Raw genomic sequence first — 21,421 nt, 5'->3', positions numbered from 1 at the left:
TGGCAGAACCACAATTAGGATAAACATCTCCTTACTAGAATACATGATTCAATCTCCAAAAAATATATATTCATCTAATTTAAATGATAAATTTAAAATTCCGAAGAAAGTCTCAATTTTCATTTGAAAATTATTTCTTATCAGCATTTCCCCATTTCAATTAACAAATTAAAAAAACCTAAATCTTAGGGCTAACCATACCACTTCCCTGCTCAATAAATTCCAATAACCTTTACAAAACCCCAGTCTTGTCATAAATGATTTATATTATATAATATATAGTCCAACCAAACTGGTATTCTTGCTGTTCCTCAAATATGGCATTCTTTCTCCTGTTTCTGTGTTTCACCCTGGTCTGGCATATACCTACTCCTTATATCAATCTGCCTCTTAGAATTTCTAGTTATTTTCAAAGCTCAGCTCAAGTGTCATTTCTTACATGAGGCTTTCTAGATCCTCCTAACTTCTGGTTTCTCCCATCATGCAATCCATTTTGCATATACTTCTATGTATAGATGTGACCTCCTCAGATTGAAGGTCAGGAATAATAATGTCAGGAACAATTTCCTTATTGTCTTTCTAACCTCAAAATACCTGGCATATAATAGTCTCTTACTAAATGCTTGGTGAGAACATTGTACCCAGTAACAACAAAATGATGTGATGATCAATTGTTATGGACTTGGCTCTTTTCAACAATCAAGGCAATCCCAACAGATTTGTGATGGAAAGTGCCATCCACATTCAGAAAGAGAACTATGAAGACTGAATATAGATCAAAGCATAGTATTTTCACCTTTTTCTTGTTGTTTTTTATTTGTTTGTTTTTCCTTTATCATATTTTTTTTCCTTTTGATATGATTTTTCTTTGCTCAGCATGACAAATATAGAAATGTTTGGAAAAAATTGCATGTTTAACTTATATCAGATTGCTTGCTGCCTTGGGGAGGGGGGAGAAGAGGAAGAAAAATTTGGAACACAAGGTTTTGCAAAGGTGTATGTTGAAAACTATCTTTGGAAAAATAAAATACCATTAAAAAAATAAATGTTTGGCACTCAATTGTTTGACTCAGATGTCAGCATTGTTCCTTCTCATTAGAAGAATAAGGCATAATTTTTTAATTCCTTACCTTTGTTTAAAATCTCCATAAAGGATTCTATTTGGAAATCCCTTTCTGCAAATCCTGATACCTTCCAAGACACCATTACAGCGTAGTTGATGTAAGACAAGACTATGTTCCATAGCCCCTGAGATATAGAAACAATAAAATCAGATACAGACTAAATTATCTGGCACAGAGAGTGGTTTGGAGATTCATATTGTGAATTACCTGGGGTTTTGGTTTCATTGGGAATTATACAACGCACAAAATGAGGGTGAGTCGTTCTTAAATTTGACATCAACTTGTTCAGATTTTCCTTAAAAAAAAAAATACAAAGTAGGCATTTTATAAAGGTTCAAAATAAATTTTCTTCTGATTTACCCCTCCTTTCTGAGCATCTTTAAATTTTATCGAATAATAAGAAAATTCCTTAAAATTGTATAAAAATGTAAATGAATAACAACTTTAACTTTCAATTTTTGTGACAGGTGATCTTATGAGATAGTGAATATTTTAGTGATATATGTTCACTTACATTGTTCTCTTTTAGCCAGTTTACTGACTCAAAGTAGTTAGCTTTTATTTACATAGCACATTGAGATTTACAAAGCAATTTAAATACATTTTCTCATTTGATTCTCAAAACAATCCTGTGAGGTAAATACTTATAATCTCCATTTTACAGACTAAATCTAAGAAAAGTTAAACCACTGTTTTGAAGATATATTCTGACCTGGATGGTCTTGACCTTAAGTCAATGAGGCTAAAAACCCTGAAATGTACATATAAATATAAAATGTTTCCTAAGATCATCCACTGGAGTATTAATAATTAATAATAATCAGTTTCTGGACCTACTTTTATAAATGTTTCAACTGCCATAAATATTCTTAATATATCATATTAAATATTAGATGATAAGATGGCAATCTTAGAGCAATATAACAGCTCCCAAATAACTGATTTTGAGTTTAATGTATAAAAGTACTTTTAAAATGTCCCCTACCCGGAAAAGAGCTGAGACAGTTTGGAATGAAGATCCCTTCTTCTTAGCTACTTTCTTCTTTCCACCATCTGTTGAAAGAAGTGACAATTATAAATTCTCAGCTATAACAAACAAAACAAAAAAGAAGATAACATCTTATTTTTATTACCTTCTACAGCAGAAAAGGTGGCATAAAGATGAGCCAAAAGTTTATTAGATGATTTCTGGTATAATCCAACAACAGTTTCATTCAGAGGATCCTTGTTCTTCTCCAGCCAACCAGTGACACTGTAGTCCACTGTACCAGCATAGTGTATGAGGGAGAAGTGGGCCTCAGCCTTCCCTTTAGTAGGCTTAGGTTTCTGGAAGTTGCTGGACTTGCCAAAGTGCTGGTCATACAGCTTGTTCTTGAAAGAAGCATCTGTGGCTTTGGGAAACATACACTCTTCTTCCAGGATGGAGAATATGCCCATTGGCTGTATTTAAGTCAGGACAAGTTAACATAGGTAAATATGGTAACATTGTACAGGAGGACATTTTTATAGTACATAGATAAATACCTTTTCAATGAGCTCAATGCAGGCAGCCAGGTCCATCCCAAAGTCAATGAACTCCCACTCAATGCCTTCCTTTTTGTATTCTTCCTGCTCCAGGACAAACATGTGGTGGTTGAAAAACTGTTGCAGTTTCTCATTGGTGAAGTTGATACATAGCTGCTCCAGGCTGTTATACTGGAAGTATAATTTCATATGATTTTAGTTTGAAACATAAGACTTCAAATCAAAATTTAAAAGTTCAACAAAGATTTCCTTCACTGCCCCAAGTTCTGACTTTTCTGCAACTTCAGTCTTTGTTTTCTACTTTGTTTCTCAAATCATACTTCATCAGTTTAATCCCATAAATGGAAGGAATTGGACCAGAGAGCAGCCTCTAACTAGCATGATCTAGCTTATCAAATTTGAGTAGATCCTAATCACTATCTCACTTATGCATCTACATCTGTTCCTAACATTTCAACCAAGAAAATTTTGATTTTAAAACATCTGATTGTTGGTTATTATACAATTATATAATATTGTACATTGTATTGTGATTATTATAGAGTCATTATTGATTTCTAAACATTTTCCCAAGTCAACTTGTGATGTTTTTCTTAAATAAATTTGTTTTTTTTTTCTGATTTTAATCTATATTATATAATTCAAAATTCTAGTTGGTTGTCATTCCATCTTCTAAAAACAATTCCAAACCTTACAAATATCTCATCCCCCTTTAACAGAAAAAAATCCATTTATGAATAAAGTTAGTTTAAAGTGACTGCAATGTCAAAAACACCAAAGCCCCTAGAACCAAAGTCACAGGTAAATTTGCTATTAGAAAAGAATATGACTAACCTCAAATATTTCAAAGCCTGCAATATCTAAGACACCAATGAAATGTTGTCTTGGCAATTTAGTATCTAATTGCTGGTTGATACGTGTTACCATCCACAAGAATAATTTTTCATACACTGATTTGGAAAGAGCATTTACAGCATGGTGCACCTAGGAAGAAAAACAAACAGGCATTTAACTTAAAACCAATTATTGTCAAGTATTAAGCATTATTTATTGGCTCTGAGATAGTAACTTACCTGGTCAACAGTTTGACCTTTGGTAACATATTCATTTCCAACTTTCACCCTGGGAAAGCACAAGGCTTTCAGCAGATCAGATGAGTTCAGGCCCATCAGGTATGCTGTTTTGTCAGCCACTGGCAGAAAAAAGAAAGACAAATTACATGTGAGATCACATGAGGTTAAATCAAATGGAAAAGCCACATAGTACATTATTAAACTATTCTCAGATGCTATTTTCAAATGTATAGTTTTCCCTCCCCCCTCAATAGTTTTTACTTCTTCTATTTGCTCTTTCAAAAGAATACTGACTATATCAATATAGGAAACTCCCTCCACTACTACTCCCAGATGCTTTAGATACTAGTAGATGGTTTTATTAATTGTTATGTTGAAAAAAAAAAGTCATTTGCCATATTTTGCCATATTTTGGTGATGAGTCCCTCTGAACATAGAAAAGCCACTGGACAAAAAACACCGTCTATATTATCAAGTATACAAAACTGACATAGCCCAATACACCAATACACCATAGGTCAATAATGATCTACAGCAAAGGAAAGTTATCAGTAATGAAAGAATAAAATCTTTAGAATGAGGTTTTTGCCTCTCAGGAAATGTGACTCCAAACATTTAATGGCACTGAAATTAAATAGCAGCATTCTAGTAATTTAATAAATGTAAGTTAACAATATCTCCAAATTCTCCACCTTTGCAAATATGGCAAAGGGCTAAGAGTGGCAGGTTTGGGTTCAAATCCCTGCTTTGCCACTCTAAATCTGTGTGACTTTGTCATAATTGTTGTTCAGTTGTTTTTCAGTCATATCTTATTCTTTATTACCACAGTTGGGTTTTCTTGGCAAACATACTGAAATGATTTGCTATTTCTTTCTCCAGATCATTTTTACAGATGAAGAAATTGAGATAGGAAACAGGGTTAAGTGACTTGCACGGAGTCACACAGTAAGTCAGTGTCTGAGACCAGATTTGAACTAAGTAAAATGAGTCTTCCTGACTCCAGGCCCACCACTCTATTCCCACAGCACCCAGCTTCTTTTGGCTAGTTTAAGTTCTTTATGCTTTGGTCTCCTTATGTTAATATGAGAGCATTGGAACTCACAAAGTTAAGACAGTAGCTTCCAAAGGAAAACTTTCAGGTTATTTCCACAAAAAAGACCTAGAGAATAATTACAATAGAATTCCTGCCTGGCCTATAGTTGATTGTCAAGATTTTTACCTTCAGTGCCATCTGGCTCTGCCTGTTCTTCTCGCTGTTTCTGCTTGAACTTCATGGTCCCATAATGCATCACAGCCCCTGTCAGCTTATAGATTCCTGATTTTTCATCTGGACTAAAGCCCAAGATGTCAATGGCACTCTAGAATTTAAAGAATAGCAAAGAAGTTGACTTGAATGGTAAGTAAATAATCTTTTGCTTCAGGCTGATTTTAGAAAAGTTTGGAAAGACATGAATTGATGCTAAGTAATGTGAACAGAACCAGGGGGACATTGTATACAATAACATCAAGATTATATGATGATCAGCTATAACCCTTCTCAGCAATACAGTAATCCAAGACAATTCTAATAGACTTGGGAAAGAAAATACCATCTTCATTCAGAGAGAACTAAGGAGACTGAAGGCACTTTGAAGTAAGCTATTTTCACTTTTTTATTTGTTTGCTTTTTCTTTCTCATGATTTTCCCATTTTGTTATGATTTTTTCTTTCACAACATGACTAAGATGGAAATGTTTTAAATAATTGTATTTGTATAACCTGAATCAGATTGCTTTCTGTCTTAGGAAAGGGGAGATAAGGGAGGGAGAGAGAGAAAAAGCTGAAATGCAAAATTTTTAAAAAAATGAACGTTGAAAACTATCTTTACACATAATTGGGAAAATAAAATACTATTGAAATTTTAAAAATAAAAAAAATCTGATTAAAAAAAATCTTCTGCATTTGTTCCATTCTACTTACATCTGTAGCTACCAACTCTTCTGTATCATCAATGCTTGCCACCAAGATTTCACCTTGGCTAATGAATGGGTAATCATAAGGATTGGTTGTAATAAGCAGCAACTCTAAAACAAAATAGGAATTTTTAAAATGACTCAAATAGAAGAAAGAACAGTTTGATTCTAGAACCCAAAAATGTTTGAATTTTAAACATTATGTTTTGCTCTAGAACTGGAATGCCTCCTCTTAGAAACAAATCTAAATCTGAGAAGTGAAATCCTCTATAGTGAGAAATTAAACTCCTTGGAGTTTACTAGGTTACTTTGTGACCCTATAGTACATATCACCTAGGTAAAAGCTTTTAAAGAGAATTCCTACTCTTTTGTCTTTATATGTCATCATTGTGACCAAAGCCCAAGAAAATCTGAATGAAAATTGACATTTCTCAACTGAGAAATAATAGTATGTATAACCATGTAGGGGGAAAATACAGCTTATTTAAGATGTGCTTTATTCTGGAATAGTCTGCCATTGAATCTTCTGGAAATCTATCTTTAGTCTCTAATAGTACTATATCTCCAGTTTTGAGATAAGATATGCATCAACCAGCTATCATAAAGGTATCTGCTGACCCGGAGGTGATATTCATATGAATTTTATTGTGTTGTTATGTCATAAGCCTTAAATCGAGAATATTTAAATCCTGGCTTCATTACTGACAAAACTACCTCTATGACCTTAGGCAAGTCATTTCATCTCTCTGGGCCTCAGTTTCCTATTTTGAAAACTGAGAAAATTAGACTATATTACTCTACTGTGCAAATAAGATCTATCTATAAAAATTTTAAATAACACATAGGAAGAAATAAAAATTTGGGGTTAAAGAGAGAGGAGCTAGAGGATGGAAAATAACCCAGTCAGTACAGTTTTTAAACACTCATCTGGCAGTAAATAAATTCTGGTCACAGAAAAAATATGGGAATGCCCTGAAAATTTATGGTAATACAGGTGCAAGATAGATGCACAAACAAGAGATAGACCACCCAGTTCTCACACACATGTACTCCAGCAAAAAAAAAGCTAAAATCTGATCCAGATGAAATAATAATCAAGAAATAGAATGAGAAACTATAATAAGTAGCTTCTTCTACCTCAGAACTGCATGAAAAGTCAAGTCATAAGTCCATAAGCAATACAAAAGGAGGCCATCAGCAAAACCAATGCCAGAGTAGACAAACTGTTAGCCTCTACAACTGGCCAGAGGCATATGTACACTGAAAGGCTCTATGTTCAGTGACATCTATAGTAGCAAGACCACTGAGAAAGATCCAGGGACATAAATAAAACAACTGACCTGGAAAACAGGTCAAAGAGAGGTAATTTAAGAATCATTTCATTTTTCAGGAGATTATACACAGCAACAAGATTATATGATGATCAACTCTGATGGATGTGGCTCTCTTCAACAATGAGAAGATTCAAACCAATTCCAATTGTTCACTAATGAAGAGAATCAGCTACACTCAGAGAGAGAACTATGGGAAATGAGTGTGAACCACAACATAGCATTTCCACTCTTTCTGTTATTGTTTGCTTATATTCTTGTTTTTCTTCTCAGATTTTTTTCTTTCTAGGTCCGATTTTTCTTGTATAGCAAAATAACTGTATAAATACTATACATATATTGGATTTAACATATACTTTAACATATTTAACATATATTGGACTACCTGCCATCTAGGGGAGGGGGTGGAGGGAAGGAGGGGGAAAGTTGGAACAGAAGGTTTTGCTAGGGTCAGTGTTAAAAAATTACCCATGCATATGTTTTGTAAATAAAAAACTATAAGTAATATTAATAAAAAAGAATTATTTTGCCTTTGAATATGGCATAGAATGTAACATATGGTAAAAACAATTTAATAAAAGTTTGCTTTTTTGTAAAAAAAAAAAAAAAAAGAATCATTTCATTTTTGAAACCATGGAAAAAAAATTCAGAACATTATGTTTCAAAAAAGCTTAAAGTATCAACTTTAATACCCAAATCTATCATAATCAAAGATCAAAATAAAAATATCAAGAATCTACCGATCACCTCCTTTAAAAAAAAAAAAGGAAAGGAAAGAATAAAGAAAAGAAAATCTTAAGAACTTCATAGCCAAAGCCCAGAGCTCCTATGTCAAAGATAGAATACTTCAAACATACGAAAAGAAGCAACTGAAGTACCAAAGGACCACAGTGAGCAGAACACAAGATCCAACAATTTCTCCTAAAATATAGAGATCTTCAGATACAATATTCCAAAAGGCAAAAAAAAAAAAAAATATGAATTTGCAATCAAGATTCACTTTCTTGAAAAGTTTAGTATAATTTTACAGGTTGAGAAATAGACTTTACTTCTGATGAAAAGACTAAAGCTCTTACAAATTTTGAAATAACAAATACAAATCAAGAGAAATCTAAAAAGGTAAATTTATTTCAGCAAATTGAAGACAATGTATTCCAGTAAATAAGATGAAACAAGTGTTGCTTCAGAACTTTAATATCTTCATAGTATATTGATAGAATTAAATAAGAAAAAGAGGACCTGGAAATAGATTGGTTCTGTTTTGAGGATTTGAAGAAAGTAAATAGAAGGGAAGACAAAAGGAGGGATATATTGATATATAAGGGAGGAAGAAGAAGCTAAAGCTAGATATTTCTTATAATCCAGGTATATATGAAAAAGAGCATATACAAGTATGGAGGAAGGAATGGGGAAAACAGGTATCAAAGGAAACTCGCATTATCTGAAAGAAAGAAAAAGCAGGATGGGAAAGAGCCATTGAAACATTTTGAAAACTGCACTCAAGTGAACAAAAAGAAATTTGTAAGGAAATACAGACAAGCAGGAGAGTCTTCACTAGAAAGGCACACTAATGCACTATTGATAAATCTGTGAATTGGTTCAGTCATTAGGGAAAGCAAACTCTGAGCTATGCCATAAAAATCAACCAGGATACTGCTCTGAGTCTTATAACCCAAAGAGAGAAAAAAGGAACTTATATAGAGAATATATATAGTTGTAGCAGGTTTTTTGTAATAGCAAAAAACTTAGAAATTAATAGGTACTTACCTATTGAAAAATGACTAAATACATTATAGTTTATGACAATAGCATTGCTATTGTTAAACAATGCTGAATGACTTTAGAATTATGATAAAATACTGTCAAGTCACAGTTCCAGTGATGGACTCAAAAGACAGACTAAGAAATACCTTTTTTTTGGACTTAGCCAATGAGGGAATTTGAATTCTTGAGATGTCTTGGACCATTTGAATGCTTCTTCATTGGTCCAGTGAAGTGTGTTATTTTAAAATGAAACTTCTGGAATTAAAACCACAATTTAGTCTTTCTCCACTAAAAATGTGCTGGTGGATTTCCACATTGTGCTTATCAGTGACCAATTTTTTCCACATTAGTAAATTGTGTATGAGGACACATGATGGCGCTAAAGGACAAGAAAATTGTTTCTGCAGGGTAGGCAAGCTTTGTTTAAAGGGCCTATGGTTTACAGTTTTATATATTTAGATATCTAGATAGCTATAGATATATACATATATATTTAAAATACTTTCTTCATTATGTCATAAAGTACACTGACGCTATCATCTTACTATAGCCCTCATTGCCACTAAGTGATGGGAGATTTTTGAAAAATTATTTTCTTAATGTCAACATGGTCATATTCCCAGAACAGTTTACCAAAACAGACTGGCCTCCATTTTGATGCAATGAGAAGAGCAAAGGATTGGAAGTCTAAAAACTTAAGTTCCAAACCTAGTTCTGTGTAGATGTGAACAAATCACTCATCCCCTGAGTAGTCTCTTCCCTCATCTTATCCAGATCTTATTCTATAATCTTATAATCCAATGACTTTTAAGATATATATACATATATGATATTCTACCTACAGGCAAAGCAATTTGACTGACATTATTTAAAAAAAAGACTGAAATGTCTAAGAGCCAGAAATATTGGTTCATTTGTCATTGAAGTAAAAGATCTTTCTTACCAATGAGCTCAGGCTTCTTATTTGAAAGAATCTGGTAGAAGATATGATAGCTTCTTTCAGCCTTTAACTGGAAGGTAACTCTTGACTTCTCTAGCAAATCTAGACCACAAATACATATTTATTTGCCAAACTGCCTCTGGTTAGTGTAAGCAGTAAACTGATCTTAATTATTTACTTACAGGTCTCAATATCTGCAGAGGCAAGCTTTCCTGTGGTTCCAAAGTGAATTCGGATAAACTTGCCCTATGAGGACAAGAAGAAACCATAGTTGGCCACAATCAAACACAAATATAATTCTCAAGTCAGACTGACTAAAGAGTGTTAACATTTCCCATGAGGTCTACTTGAAAAATAAATTTATTATCCAAAAACTTTTTCTTTTTTTTTTTTAGATTGCCAATATATGGCTTTCCTATTCTCCCTTTCACCTTCTTCCCTCATTCAATATAATCTAATTCAACAAACATTTATTAAATACCTACTATCTGCTTAATAGCATACTATACTAGGTCATGGATTTACAAAAGCCAAAAAAGAAAAAGTATCTTTGCTTGGCAATGAAGATAGTGGCAACTTTGTTCTCCAGGAATCCTTCTTTTTGTCCTATAATCCTATTGCTTTCTCTTGGTTTAGGGAGACTACACTGAAAATTCAATCATCATTCTAATCTGACTTACAAAACGAGATGAGTTGTCATTCCTCACAGTCTTGGCATTCCCGAAGGCTTCCAGCAGAGGGTTGGCACTTATAATCTGGTCTTCAAGTGTCCCCTAGAATTTATATATAAGAATAAGAAGGGGATGATTTCTTTATTTCCTAAGGCAAAAAACTTCACAAACTTCCTGCAGTCAGGAGGAGCTATGTTCAAATCCATCCTAAGACATTTACTAGCTATGTGACTCTGGGCAAGCCATTTAACCCTGATTGCCTCAAAAAACAATAATAAAAAAAACCTTCACAAACAAAATGAGCATGTAGCTGGTTATTTGTGATAACCACTTATTACATTATTCTAGAGAATTCCCTTAACTCCTTAGATAGGTAACTTCTCGACTTGTTTCTCAATTTGAAATTCAAATAAATATGTAAGACATTGCCCTCAAGATGATTTTGCCTTTTGTCATATTCATAATTATGAAATTGTTCTCTTGTAATATTTATTTAAAGGTGTCATTTCAATTCACAACTGCCTCTCCAAGTGATTTTTACCAAATGAATCACTTTTCAGAGTTATCTATATGCACTGGACTTATTTCTCCAAAGTCTTTCACAGGGTCATAGCATTGAAGGTAATCAAGTCTAAACTTTTTATTTTATAGATAAAGAAACTAAGTCCCAAACAATATAGGTGAATCACTCAAGATCAAAAAGTAATCAACAAAGTCAAAATTTGAAGCCAAGACCTCTGATTTCAAATCCAGTACAATGTCCACTGCACTGCTTTATAGCCCTAAGAATTAAAGGATGTTAGTTATAAATTCAAATAATAAAAAGAAATTGACAGAATAGTTCTAAATATTGAGTCAGAAGATCCAAATTCAAATTCTAATTCTCCCACATGTCAAAATGTGAAGGTCACTTCTCAGTTTCTTTCATTTGTCAAGTAAGTTATACTAGATGACTTCTAAGATTTCAAGCTCTAAATCTTATGATCATGTAGATCTCTAGTTGGAAGGGACCTCAGAGACCATCCAATTTAACCCTCTTATTTTATAAATAAGGGAACTGAGATTCAGAGGATTTAATTGGTATACCCAAGATTGCCTAGGTAAAAAATGAGAGATACATACATCTCTAAGACTGGCTAAGATGACAGGAAAAGATAATGATGAATGTTGGAGGGGATGTGGGAAAACTGGGACACTGATACATTGTTGATGGAATTGTGAACGAATCCAACCATTCTGGAGAGCAATTTGAAACTATGCTCAAAAAGTTATCAAATTGTGCATACCCTTTGATCCAGCAGTGTTATTACTGGCTTATATCCCAAAGAGATCTTAAAAAAAAGGGAAAGGGACCCATATGTGCAAAAATGTTTGCGGCAGCCTTTTTTGTAGTGACTAGAAACTGGAAATTGAATGGATGCCCATCAATTGGAGAATGGCTAAATAAACCATTCTGGAGAGCAATTTGGAACTATGCTCAAAAAGTTATCAAATTGTGCATACCCTTTGATCCAGCAGTGTTATTACTGGCTTATATCCCAAAGAGATCTTAAAAAAAGGGAAAGGGACCCATATGTGCAAAAATGTTTGCGGCAGCCTTTTTTGTAGTGACTAGAAACTGGAAATTGAATGGATGCCCATCAATTGGAGAATGGCTAAATAAATTGTAGTATATGAATGTTATGGAATATTATTGTTCTGTAAGGAATGACCAGCAGGATGATTTCAGAGTCTTGGAGAGACTTACATGAATTGATGCTAAATGAAATAAGCAGAATCAGGAGATCATTATACATGGCAAAAATATTATATGATGATCAACTCTGATGGATGTGATTCTCTTCAACAATGAAGTGATTCAAACCAGTTCCAATTGTTCACTAATGAAAAGAATCAGCTACACCCAGAGAGAGAACTATGGGAAATGAGTGTGGGCTACAACATAGCATTTCCATTCTTTCTGTTTCTTTTTTCCTTTTTTTCTAGATCCAATTTTTCTTGTGCAGCAAAATAACTGAATACATATGTACACATATATTGGATTTAACATATACTTTAACATATTTAACATGTATTGGACTATCTGCCATCTAGAGGAGGGGTGGGGAAAGGAGGGGAAAAGTTGGAATACAACATTTTGCAAGGATCAATGTTGAAAATTACCCATGCATATGTTTTGTAAATAAAAAGTTATAATTTTTTTAAAAAATGAGAGATGATGGAATTTGATTGATAATAGAGGAAGAAGTAAAGTGTTAACACTTTTTACAAAAGTAAAACTAAGGCAACTTAGATTCAGATTTCATTGTTCATCCTCATCCTACCTTCATCTTGCCTTCCTTTTTCTTGGCAAGATCTCCAGTAGCAGCAATTGTTGCAAAGTACTGGATAACCCTCTTGGTGTTGACAGTCTTTCCAGCACCAGATTCTCCACTATCCAGGATAAAAATAAAATAAAATTGATAGATCTGTTCATAAGGATGGCTTCAAAGAAAGATGCTGTGTCCTTTCTTCTTTTTTAGCATCTCAAAGAAACTAACTGTTCAAGCCTCTCTTTATCATGTTCATACCTGACCTGCTGAATCCCAAATTCAAAGTAAACACCAGGATGGGAAGTAAAATGCAACTTAGTATAGCTTTCTTAAAGCTCATTTGTCACCTCCCCTATACCCCACCCTCACTTTCACACATGTGCACAAATATACACATGCACATGAAAAGTTCTCTCTTCCACCCATTCCACAATTTAAAAAAAAAAAATGAACAGACCATAGTAAAGAACACATTTGCTTTCTAAGTTAAAAGGGAGGGCCAAGACCATTGAAATTAGCAATGGTTTTGCTACTTACGTGATTAGAATAGATTGGTTTTCCCGATCTGTCAAAGAAAAGCATAGGAATCATTACCAAATGCTACCAAAAGAGCCATTACCTTTCATTTTCTCTAATTTACATCTTGCTGGTACTGTTAGTATTCTAATTCATTCACCTGCCAACTTTTCATTTCCTTAGTTCTGGGTTACAGGACTCCCCCCAACACATTGCCCTGTAATATTGTACATTAGTTGAAATTTTAATGGGCATATTATCATAAGATTTTAACGGAACCCATTGATATGCCAGTTTCTGGCTCTATGAGTCCATTTTATATTTAAGAAAAGTTAAAGGAAATTAGCCTAAAATTCTTGCTTTAGGAACCCAGGCTCCTAACTCCAGGCTCCAATCATCATATCTTATAGAACAATTACCATATCACTTGAATATGTTTGGCACTGAGGATATAAAGTCAAAACATCCTATTGGGGAAGACATGCATATGTAAATATATACAAAATATACTTTAATAGAAAAGGAAACTGAAGCTGGCAGGAAGAGTGGAAGTGACTTGCCAAGGTCACACAGAAATCAAAGGGCAGAGCCAAGATTTTATCCCAGATTTTAAATCCAATATATCTTCTATTATACTATAGACTTTAGAGATCATTAGGGCTACTTTCCTTCTTCCATTTTACATAAAGGGGAAATCAAGACCCCAAAATAGGAAGAGATATCCTCTAGATCATATAGTTAGCTATTTAAAAAGGCAAAACTAGAACCCAGAGCCCTGACTCTTTATATTCTTTTCACTCGTTATTGATAATCTTTTCAGCACCAGATTCTTCACTATCCAGGATAATTAGAGGATGGGGTCAAAAAAGAAGATAAAACACAGATCTATTCACTGGAATGGCTTTAGCAGAAGATGCTGTGCTCTGTTTTCCTTAAATGAAACATACCAGTCAACATGAACTGATAGGCATTGTCAGAGATGGAGAAGATGTGGGGAGGAGCTTCTTGGCGCTTTTTGCCTCGGTAAGCATTCACCACTTCTGGGTTATATACTGGCAGCCACTTGTAAGGGTTGACAGTGACACAGAAGAGGCCTGAATAAGTCTGAAAAAAGACAAACAAAAATTACACTATAAACAGGATTTCTAGAGTTCCTTTTCTTTAAAAACCAAAGTCCTTATACATGTTTTGAATTTAGAATAACTCTCCAAAAAAAAAAAAAGAAGAAGAAGAAGCAAAATGAATCTTGTTGCAGAGGTGAGTGTATGACTTTCCCAATTTGATGGAGCCCAAATACTACTCTAATCCTTTACTAGTTATAGTGAAACAGCTTTCTTCTTCCTGGCCTCAATGAAATGCAGAATTTTCTTAGAGCATTATTTAGACTTATGAAGAGAGGCAAAGGAGGCAAATTCCAAGGCTAATTTCTTTGTTCTACTGATCCCTTATCAAGATAAATAAATAATAGTGACAAATAAACTTTAGCTATTTATAGACAGGGCCTCTTGAGTAAAAGGGACAGCCTTTCTACTACATTTTAATATTTTCCAAACAAGAAAAATCTGAGAGTTTTGCATTTAGGGTTGTTTTATAACTAACATAACTCTTTGAAATGAAAATTCCAAGGTTCTAGAAGCTATGACTAAAACTTTAAATCACTGAGCTAATCTTTTTTTCCCTTTGTTATAGAAAAAAATAACATCATTTCCCATCATTTTTCATAATATTGTCTAAAACCTTTACCAAAATCCCTCTTTATCTATTTTCATGATATGGAAATTAGCCTGGGTCCCTGATGCTATGCTAGTGCAATACAAGCTTTGGTAACTATGTTGGGAAAGTTTTGAATATAGGCTTAGTGATATACTGTATCTGAGAAACAATCTAACAAAATTTGGACAATCTTATAACCAATTAGATTGCCTATGGTTCAGAGAAGTGTGATCTTCATTGGTAAAGAAAAATTTTTCCTAATGGGTCATTCTTTTTGAAATTATTAAAGTAACGTTTAAAGTAATGATGAGTCAACACTGTAAGCAAGTCTCCAATAAGGCAGTCTTTGTTAGTCCCAATCTAAGAAACAATTCAACAACAGTATAGCATGCAAAGATGCCCTTGCCCACTGGGAACTAAGTCTTATTTGTCAATCAGTAACAGTTTTGACTCATTAGACCCAACTATATGAAGCCAGAAAGCACAAAACTATTTACAAAGCCAGAGATTGGAATGGTCTTAAGTGATGAATCTGACTGCCTTTATCAAGCTTAATGAGAAGATATGTTTCCTTCTTATCTCTTTCTCTCATTTTTCTTTTTGATCTCTCTTCTCTTTCTTTTTCTTCTTCAATTTTCTTTAATCTCTCTCATTGTAACCTTCCTCTTACCTTCTTTTTCTTTTCTTTTTTTTTTTTTTTTACCACTCATACTTTCCCCCTTTTTTGCTATTTTCATTTGAGTATATCTTTTAAAAGACATCTAAACATGTGCATATATTATTCCCCTTTCCTAAATCATAACCCATGGTCTTTTATGGACTCTCCCAGAAGTGACCAAAAAGTTATTTACATAGATCATCCAGGAAGTATAACGATCCTTAAGGTTATATAGGACAGCGGGCTCATTCAGATGTGTCAGCATTGCCATGTCTTCAATTTTATCAAACTTGGGTGGATTCATTGAATACACATCTTCTTGTTTAACCACTAGTGTCTGCAGTAAGAAAGAAAATCGGGATTATTAGTCAACATTTTCTTTGTGCATCTTTACAATGGCTGAATTAGGGAATTCTGAAAGGATAGCCAGCTAGGACCCCATGTTGTAAGATTATAACTTTTGGGACTCCAGAGGATAGAAGCACTGGAAAACTGAGATGAGATAGGATAGTTGAAGTGGGAATTCACAGGATCATAAATCTCAACCTAGAAGAAACATCAGAAATCGTCATTTTACAGATGAGGAAACTAAGACCCCAGCATTAAAAGCTTTGATTTGAACTAACACTTTCTTATTTCAGAGACAATTCTTTTTCTACTATACCACATTGCTCTTTTGTTTCGATAGCAATCACCTAAATTACCATCTAGCTCAGAGGGCTCAGAGCACAGCTCATCTATGCTTTTCTGCCTTCACAGAGAAGATATTATATTCCTTATCCTTTGGCATTCCTAGGACAGAACACAGAGTAGAAAGGGAGCTGTTCCCTTGATGTGTGTGATTTAGGACAGAACCTTGAATGACCTTATATACTTCAAAAGCAGCTGTCCAGTCCCCTCCAGCAAGCTTATACAACAAACCATAATAAGTTTCACATCCTTGAAAGAAGCTAAAGAATGGGTGAAGGAGGATTATAAATAAATAATAACTCACATTTGTATAGCACCATAAAATTTATAGGATGCTTTCCTTGCAACAATCTGGCGAGCTGAAGAATGATTTTACAGCCATTTAACTTACTTTTTGGACCTCAGTTTTGTCTTTTGTTAAGTGAAAATAATGGCAACCTGACAAGTGTGTTATGAGGATTTTATTAAATGTTATTAGATAGGGCTTACCCTGTTATCTTCAGTTTCCACCATGACCTTCCCATCTTGAGAACTCTTGATTCTCCCTTTAGCATATTCTTCCTTTGCATCAACCACAAAGCAGTAGGTTTTAGCATCAAATGGCTGGTTTTGAGCTTCTATCCGCTCCTTTTCTGACTTGCGGAGAAAAGGAGCAGCTGTGCCAAACACTTCCATCTCAGTATCGCTACTCATGGTGCCAGCTAAAAGCAATCAATATCAACTGAATTATGTATAGAGCTGAGTCCCACCAGGAAGATGGTGCTTCATGGCACCATCTATCAGTCTATCAGTTACACTGACAACCTTAAGAGTGGGAAGCACTATTCTTTTGTCCTGGCAGAGTTAAATGCTTGAATTTCACATCCTTCATAATCCAAAACTGGGAAATCCAGAATCAAAACAATTCTTGTTGTTAGCAAGAGTCCCTCCAAGTTCAGGTGAGCTAACTTCACTATCTGAAACTTAGAGATTATAATAATTGCTCTGAGCATCAGAGTAGGCCTAAGGATTCTGAGGCAGAGACAGTTAACTCTTTTAGGACCCTAATCTTAGAAAAGCTATTTAACCTCATGCTTTCCATATTTCTGCCTAATCGATTAGATTTGGTGGACACTGCCAATACCTGGACATACCAAAATCCATACTAGCAAAGTACAAACTCTAACTAGTCCTACCAAGATGAAATGCTTCAAGTATAGAGACAGAGATTGACTGTACTACCTGTTGAAAGATCAGTTTAAGACCAGAGAAAATTATTATTAAATGAAAATGAAAGGACCGAAACACCAAATGAGAAAACTTGCTCACAGTCATATTGAGCAATTTGCTCTAAGCAAGAAAGAGCTCTGTCACTTGCTGAGTCAACAAGAGTTTTAGACTAGCTCAAGAGTCTATAATATATTATGGTCAGAATTCTTACCTTATAATTATGCCAACAACAAGAAGAAGAGAACTGGTGAAAATATCTGACCTGCAATGGATAAACCAAAGAGAAAATTCAGAAATACCCAAGAAATAGTTGTCCTAGTTAATCATTTCTTGACAAACAAAATGCCTAGGAATGCTTGTTGATCAAACTGAAGGGGGGAATGCTGGGAGGTATAAGCAGGTTCTGCCCAACAGACATAATAATTTGAACTACAATAAAAACCCATGTACCCAAAGCATCCCTCCTACTAACTTTCTAAGACAATATCACTCCCTTCCTTCTATCCAACTTGAAATTCCCATTCCTTTAGACTGAAATAAAAAGATGTGATGCTATCTGAAGAAAATATTATTTTTTTTAAAAAGCAACACATTTCCTAGAAAGAAATTTATGCCAGCTCTTATTAACATGAATAAGTTATATTTACTAAGCGAAAGCTTGGAAAACACCATAAATCTGGCTTTGAGGAAGGGAGCTATAGGTTGGGAGGGTTTTCTTAAGTGAATTAAGGCATAAGAAGATGGCAACATGGAATTCTGGGTCATCATGAAACAGCATTGGGTGGGTAACCTAAGATGCTCTGGACAATTAACAGCATTGCTAACATTTATGTTGAGATTTAAGATTTGCAAAGTCCTTTACATGTTATTTCAAAACAGTTATCAACAGTTGTTACAAGTATTATATACCATTTTACAGGAGGCAACTAAGAATGAGAAAGGTTAAGTAATCTTCCTAGGTTTCTACAGTTAGTAACTGTTTACTAGGCAGAATGGAGAAAGAGTCCTAACTAGTCTTTATGGGTAGGAATCTACCTGTGTGGTATGAGTTGAAGACCAATGGATAGTCTAAATTTTCTCACACACACACACACACACACACACACATATGCGCACGCGTGTGCGCACGTGTGCACGTCCACACCTAAAATTCTACAAGTACAGGTTCATTTGCTTGATTAAGCATTGTTATTTTACAAAAGAAGGAATAATTTGTGAAAAGGTCTTTACTATTAAAAACCTAGTATGAATTTATCAGAAAAAAACAAAAAAAATGAAAACAGGCCTCTATAAAAATAAATACACTTTAGGTAAGTTTTGTTGAGAGGAAGGTAGAGGTGCAGAGATAGATATTGTCCTGGACAAACAGGTCTGGGTAAAGACCTTGTGACAGCAGAGGATAATTTAAGGAGTGTTCTAGATGCCTTAAGTTGGGTATCAATAGCTTGAAGGAAACCTAAAAAAAATTGCCAACTTCATAATTTTGCTTGTCAAATCTTCTGAGTAGATGGGTATAAGGACCTATATGTGGCCATAAAGAGACAAGTCTGGGAAATTGGGATGCATCTATAGGACTCTGCCCCTGGTAAGGATATTTTTAACAGGAGGTTTAAGGAAGGAAAGGAAACATTAAAAAAAAAAAGAGAGAGAGAGAGAGAGAGAGAGAGAGAGAGAGAGAGAGAGAGAGAGAGAGACTTTTCTTGACTTTATCTTTTTCTTCTAACTAGCTTTGGTGATAAAAAAAAAAGGGGAGAGGGATTATAGGTCTGAATAAAAATAGGAGGAATAAAAAACACTATACTTAGATGATTCTGTGACAATCCAAGGCAATAGAAATTTAAATTCCCATTCCTAATCCTACAGTGTATGCCTCTGCTTAGAAGAGAATGACACACTTGAGTTAGTGACATCCCTAGCAACTTAAACAGAAGAGATACATGCAAGCAAAACATCTTACTTACCTCAAGCCTCTTTGATAGCTACCAAGAAGTTGTTCATCTCTCTGCTTTTATAGGCTCACTAATTCTTCTTTGGTCCAACCCTTTTCCATATTTGGAAGACCTGTTGCCCAACAATAAAGACTCATCCACCCTTTTTTTTTTGGTGTTGCCAGGAAAAACATATATGGAAGAGAGTGAGATCCATGATGATTTTTTCTAAATGCAGAAAACTCACATGGTGGGTTTGGAATTCTTGTCCTTGGCGCACAAGCAGGCTCTTCATTTTACATGTGATACATGAGCTCTTGCTCTCTCCTAAGAATTAGAGTGCAAAGCATACCTAGATGTAGGGGGTATGCATATTCAGGATTAATGATCTCAATGTTTGTCTAATCTGGGTAAACCATGCCATAAAGCAGAGAGACAGAATGGAAGCAGAAAAGCTGCCTATAATTCTCATTCCCCCACTCATATGAATATAGCCAACAAAAAAAATTTGAAGGTAGAAAAAATTTATTTCAAGTTAGAAATTGAGCTAACCTGTTAATAATGCTAAATTTGTGCAGTTCCTTATTATTATTTATTATAATACAATACCTAATATATTATATATTTTATACCTAATCCTGCATTTCCCCGACTGTACTACCTCTTGTGGCAGGATATAGATAGAGGCTACTTGGAAAAAAATCTTTATCCCACCAATATTTTTCCTCTGAAATATTAAATATCAAATCATGCATAATTCCATCATATGTAATTTAGAAATACATATAAAATCCCAGAATTTAAATCAGGAAGGGAAATTAGTGATCATCTAGTTTAACAACTTAATTTTCCAAATAAGGAAACTGAAGCCAAGAGAAATGAAGTTACTTGCCCAAGACCATATAAGAAAGACAGCAAAGTCAATATTTAAATGTAAGTAAGCAGCACTATATGTAACATTTTTGTATGAAAATAATAAGCTTTATTTCCTCAAATTTCATATCCCAGAGGTATTTTTTGACCCCAGATTATTCTGGCTGGATTTTATTGTTTCTTACAATAGAAATCACCTTGGTATGTTTCCATAGACAAATTCATTTTAGAAGCACAGACCTAGTCCAAGACTTTAATTTTAAAAGTGAGGAAAATGAACCTCCATTAGAAGTGGCTTGTTCACACTAGTATTAAATTTTCATTATCGTTAAGTGGCTTGTCTAAAACCACTTGGCAAACTAGGGAAATAGACAGAGAACTATAATCCTTGGCTCTGCAGCCATAGGCAAGTTACTTATTTTGAGTCTTGTTTCACATCTGAAAATAGAGAAAAATAATACTTGCCCATGAAATATATTATGAAGATTAAATGAGATGAACAAGAAATGTTTTGAAAATTATGTAAAATATTTAATTATAAACTCCCTGTTAAATTATAAAGCAGCTCAACTCAGAGACTATCTTGTCCTATCTTTGTATCCCTAGTGTTTAACACAGTGCCATATATGTGTTGGGTACTTGATAATTGTTGAATTAAACTTAATTAACTTACAGTACTATATTCATGTAATCTATTATTGTTAACAAAAAGACATCAGAGTATCATGTAAAGGGGAAAAGTTCTAAATCAGGTCAATTTTCATTTTATAGCTAAAAATGAGCAGAAGTCTTTCTCTTTAATTGACTAACATTCCCTCTAATTACGTTTCTATCAACTTGCTCTTTCTTTAATTACCAGTAGGTCCAATAAGTTAATACTCAGTGACAAGGAACTATTAGATTTGTTAGTGTTCTCAGCAACAGCTGTTCCAAAGAACTTTTGTTATTACGAATATATATTACCAATTAGGAGAGAACAGCTACTGAGGGAGGTGGGATAGAAGGGGACTGGGTGTGGCAGAGAGATAAAAGAGAAGACAAATTTGAGACATTTCTTAACTATACTCTGAAAAATATTTCTCTGGTTTTCCCCCTGAGGTTAGAGGTAAGATTGAATTTAAAGATTTGATTCCCAAATTTTGT

At 34.1% G+C, this 21,421-nt stretch overlaps 1 protein-coding gene across 1 annotated transcript in view; it reads right to left on the bottom strand.

Moving 5' to 3' along the window:
- LOC100920261 (myosin-3) overlaps positions 1-16,961 on the bottom strand; it is a 34,625-nt gene extending 17,664 nt beyond the window's left edge. Inside the window, exons 1-17 of the mRNA XM_003759335.2 lie at positions 16,758-16,961; positions 15,772-15,915; positions 14,155-14,311; positions 13,229-13,256; positions 12,704-12,812; positions 10,389-10,481; positions 9,891-9,954; positions 9,712-9,810; positions 5,681-5,784; positions 4,941-5,079; positions 3,722-3,840; positions 3,483-3,632; positions 2,649-2,819; positions 2,258-2,564; positions 2,110-2,177; positions 1,332-1,419; positions 1,131-1,248 (exon numbers count right to left, since the gene is read on the bottom strand). Coding sequence (XP_003759383.1) covers positions 1,131-1,248; positions 1,332-1,419; positions 2,110-2,177; positions 2,258-2,564; positions 2,649-2,819; positions 3,483-3,632; positions 3,722-3,840; positions 4,941-5,079; positions 5,681-5,784; positions 9,712-9,810; positions 9,891-9,954; positions 10,389-10,481; positions 12,704-12,812; positions 13,229-13,256; positions 14,155-14,311; positions 15,772-15,915; positions 16,758-16,961 — 2,162 coding nt within the window. The remainder of the gene's footprint in view (positions 1-1,130; positions 1,249-1,331; positions 1,420-2,109; positions 2,178-2,257; positions 2,565-2,648; positions 2,820-3,482; positions 3,633-3,721; positions 3,841-4,940; positions 5,080-5,680; positions 5,785-9,711; positions 9,811-9,890; positions 9,955-10,388; positions 10,482-12,703; positions 12,813-13,228; positions 13,257-14,154; positions 14,312-15,771; positions 15,916-16,757) is intronic.
- Between the last annotated feature and the right edge of the window lie 4,460 nt (positions 16,962-21,421).

This window comes from Sarcophilus harrisii, chromosome 4 (genome assembly GCF_902635505.1).
Source record: "Sarcophilus harrisii chromosome 4, mSarHar1.11, whole genome shotgun sequence".
Lineage (NCBI taxonomy): Eukaryota > Metazoa > Chordata > Mammalia > Dasyuromorphia > Dasyuridae > Sarcophilus > Sarcophilus harrisii.
Note: the sequence above shows the minus strand (reverse complement) of the source record. Positions and strands in the feature narration are given on the sequence as shown.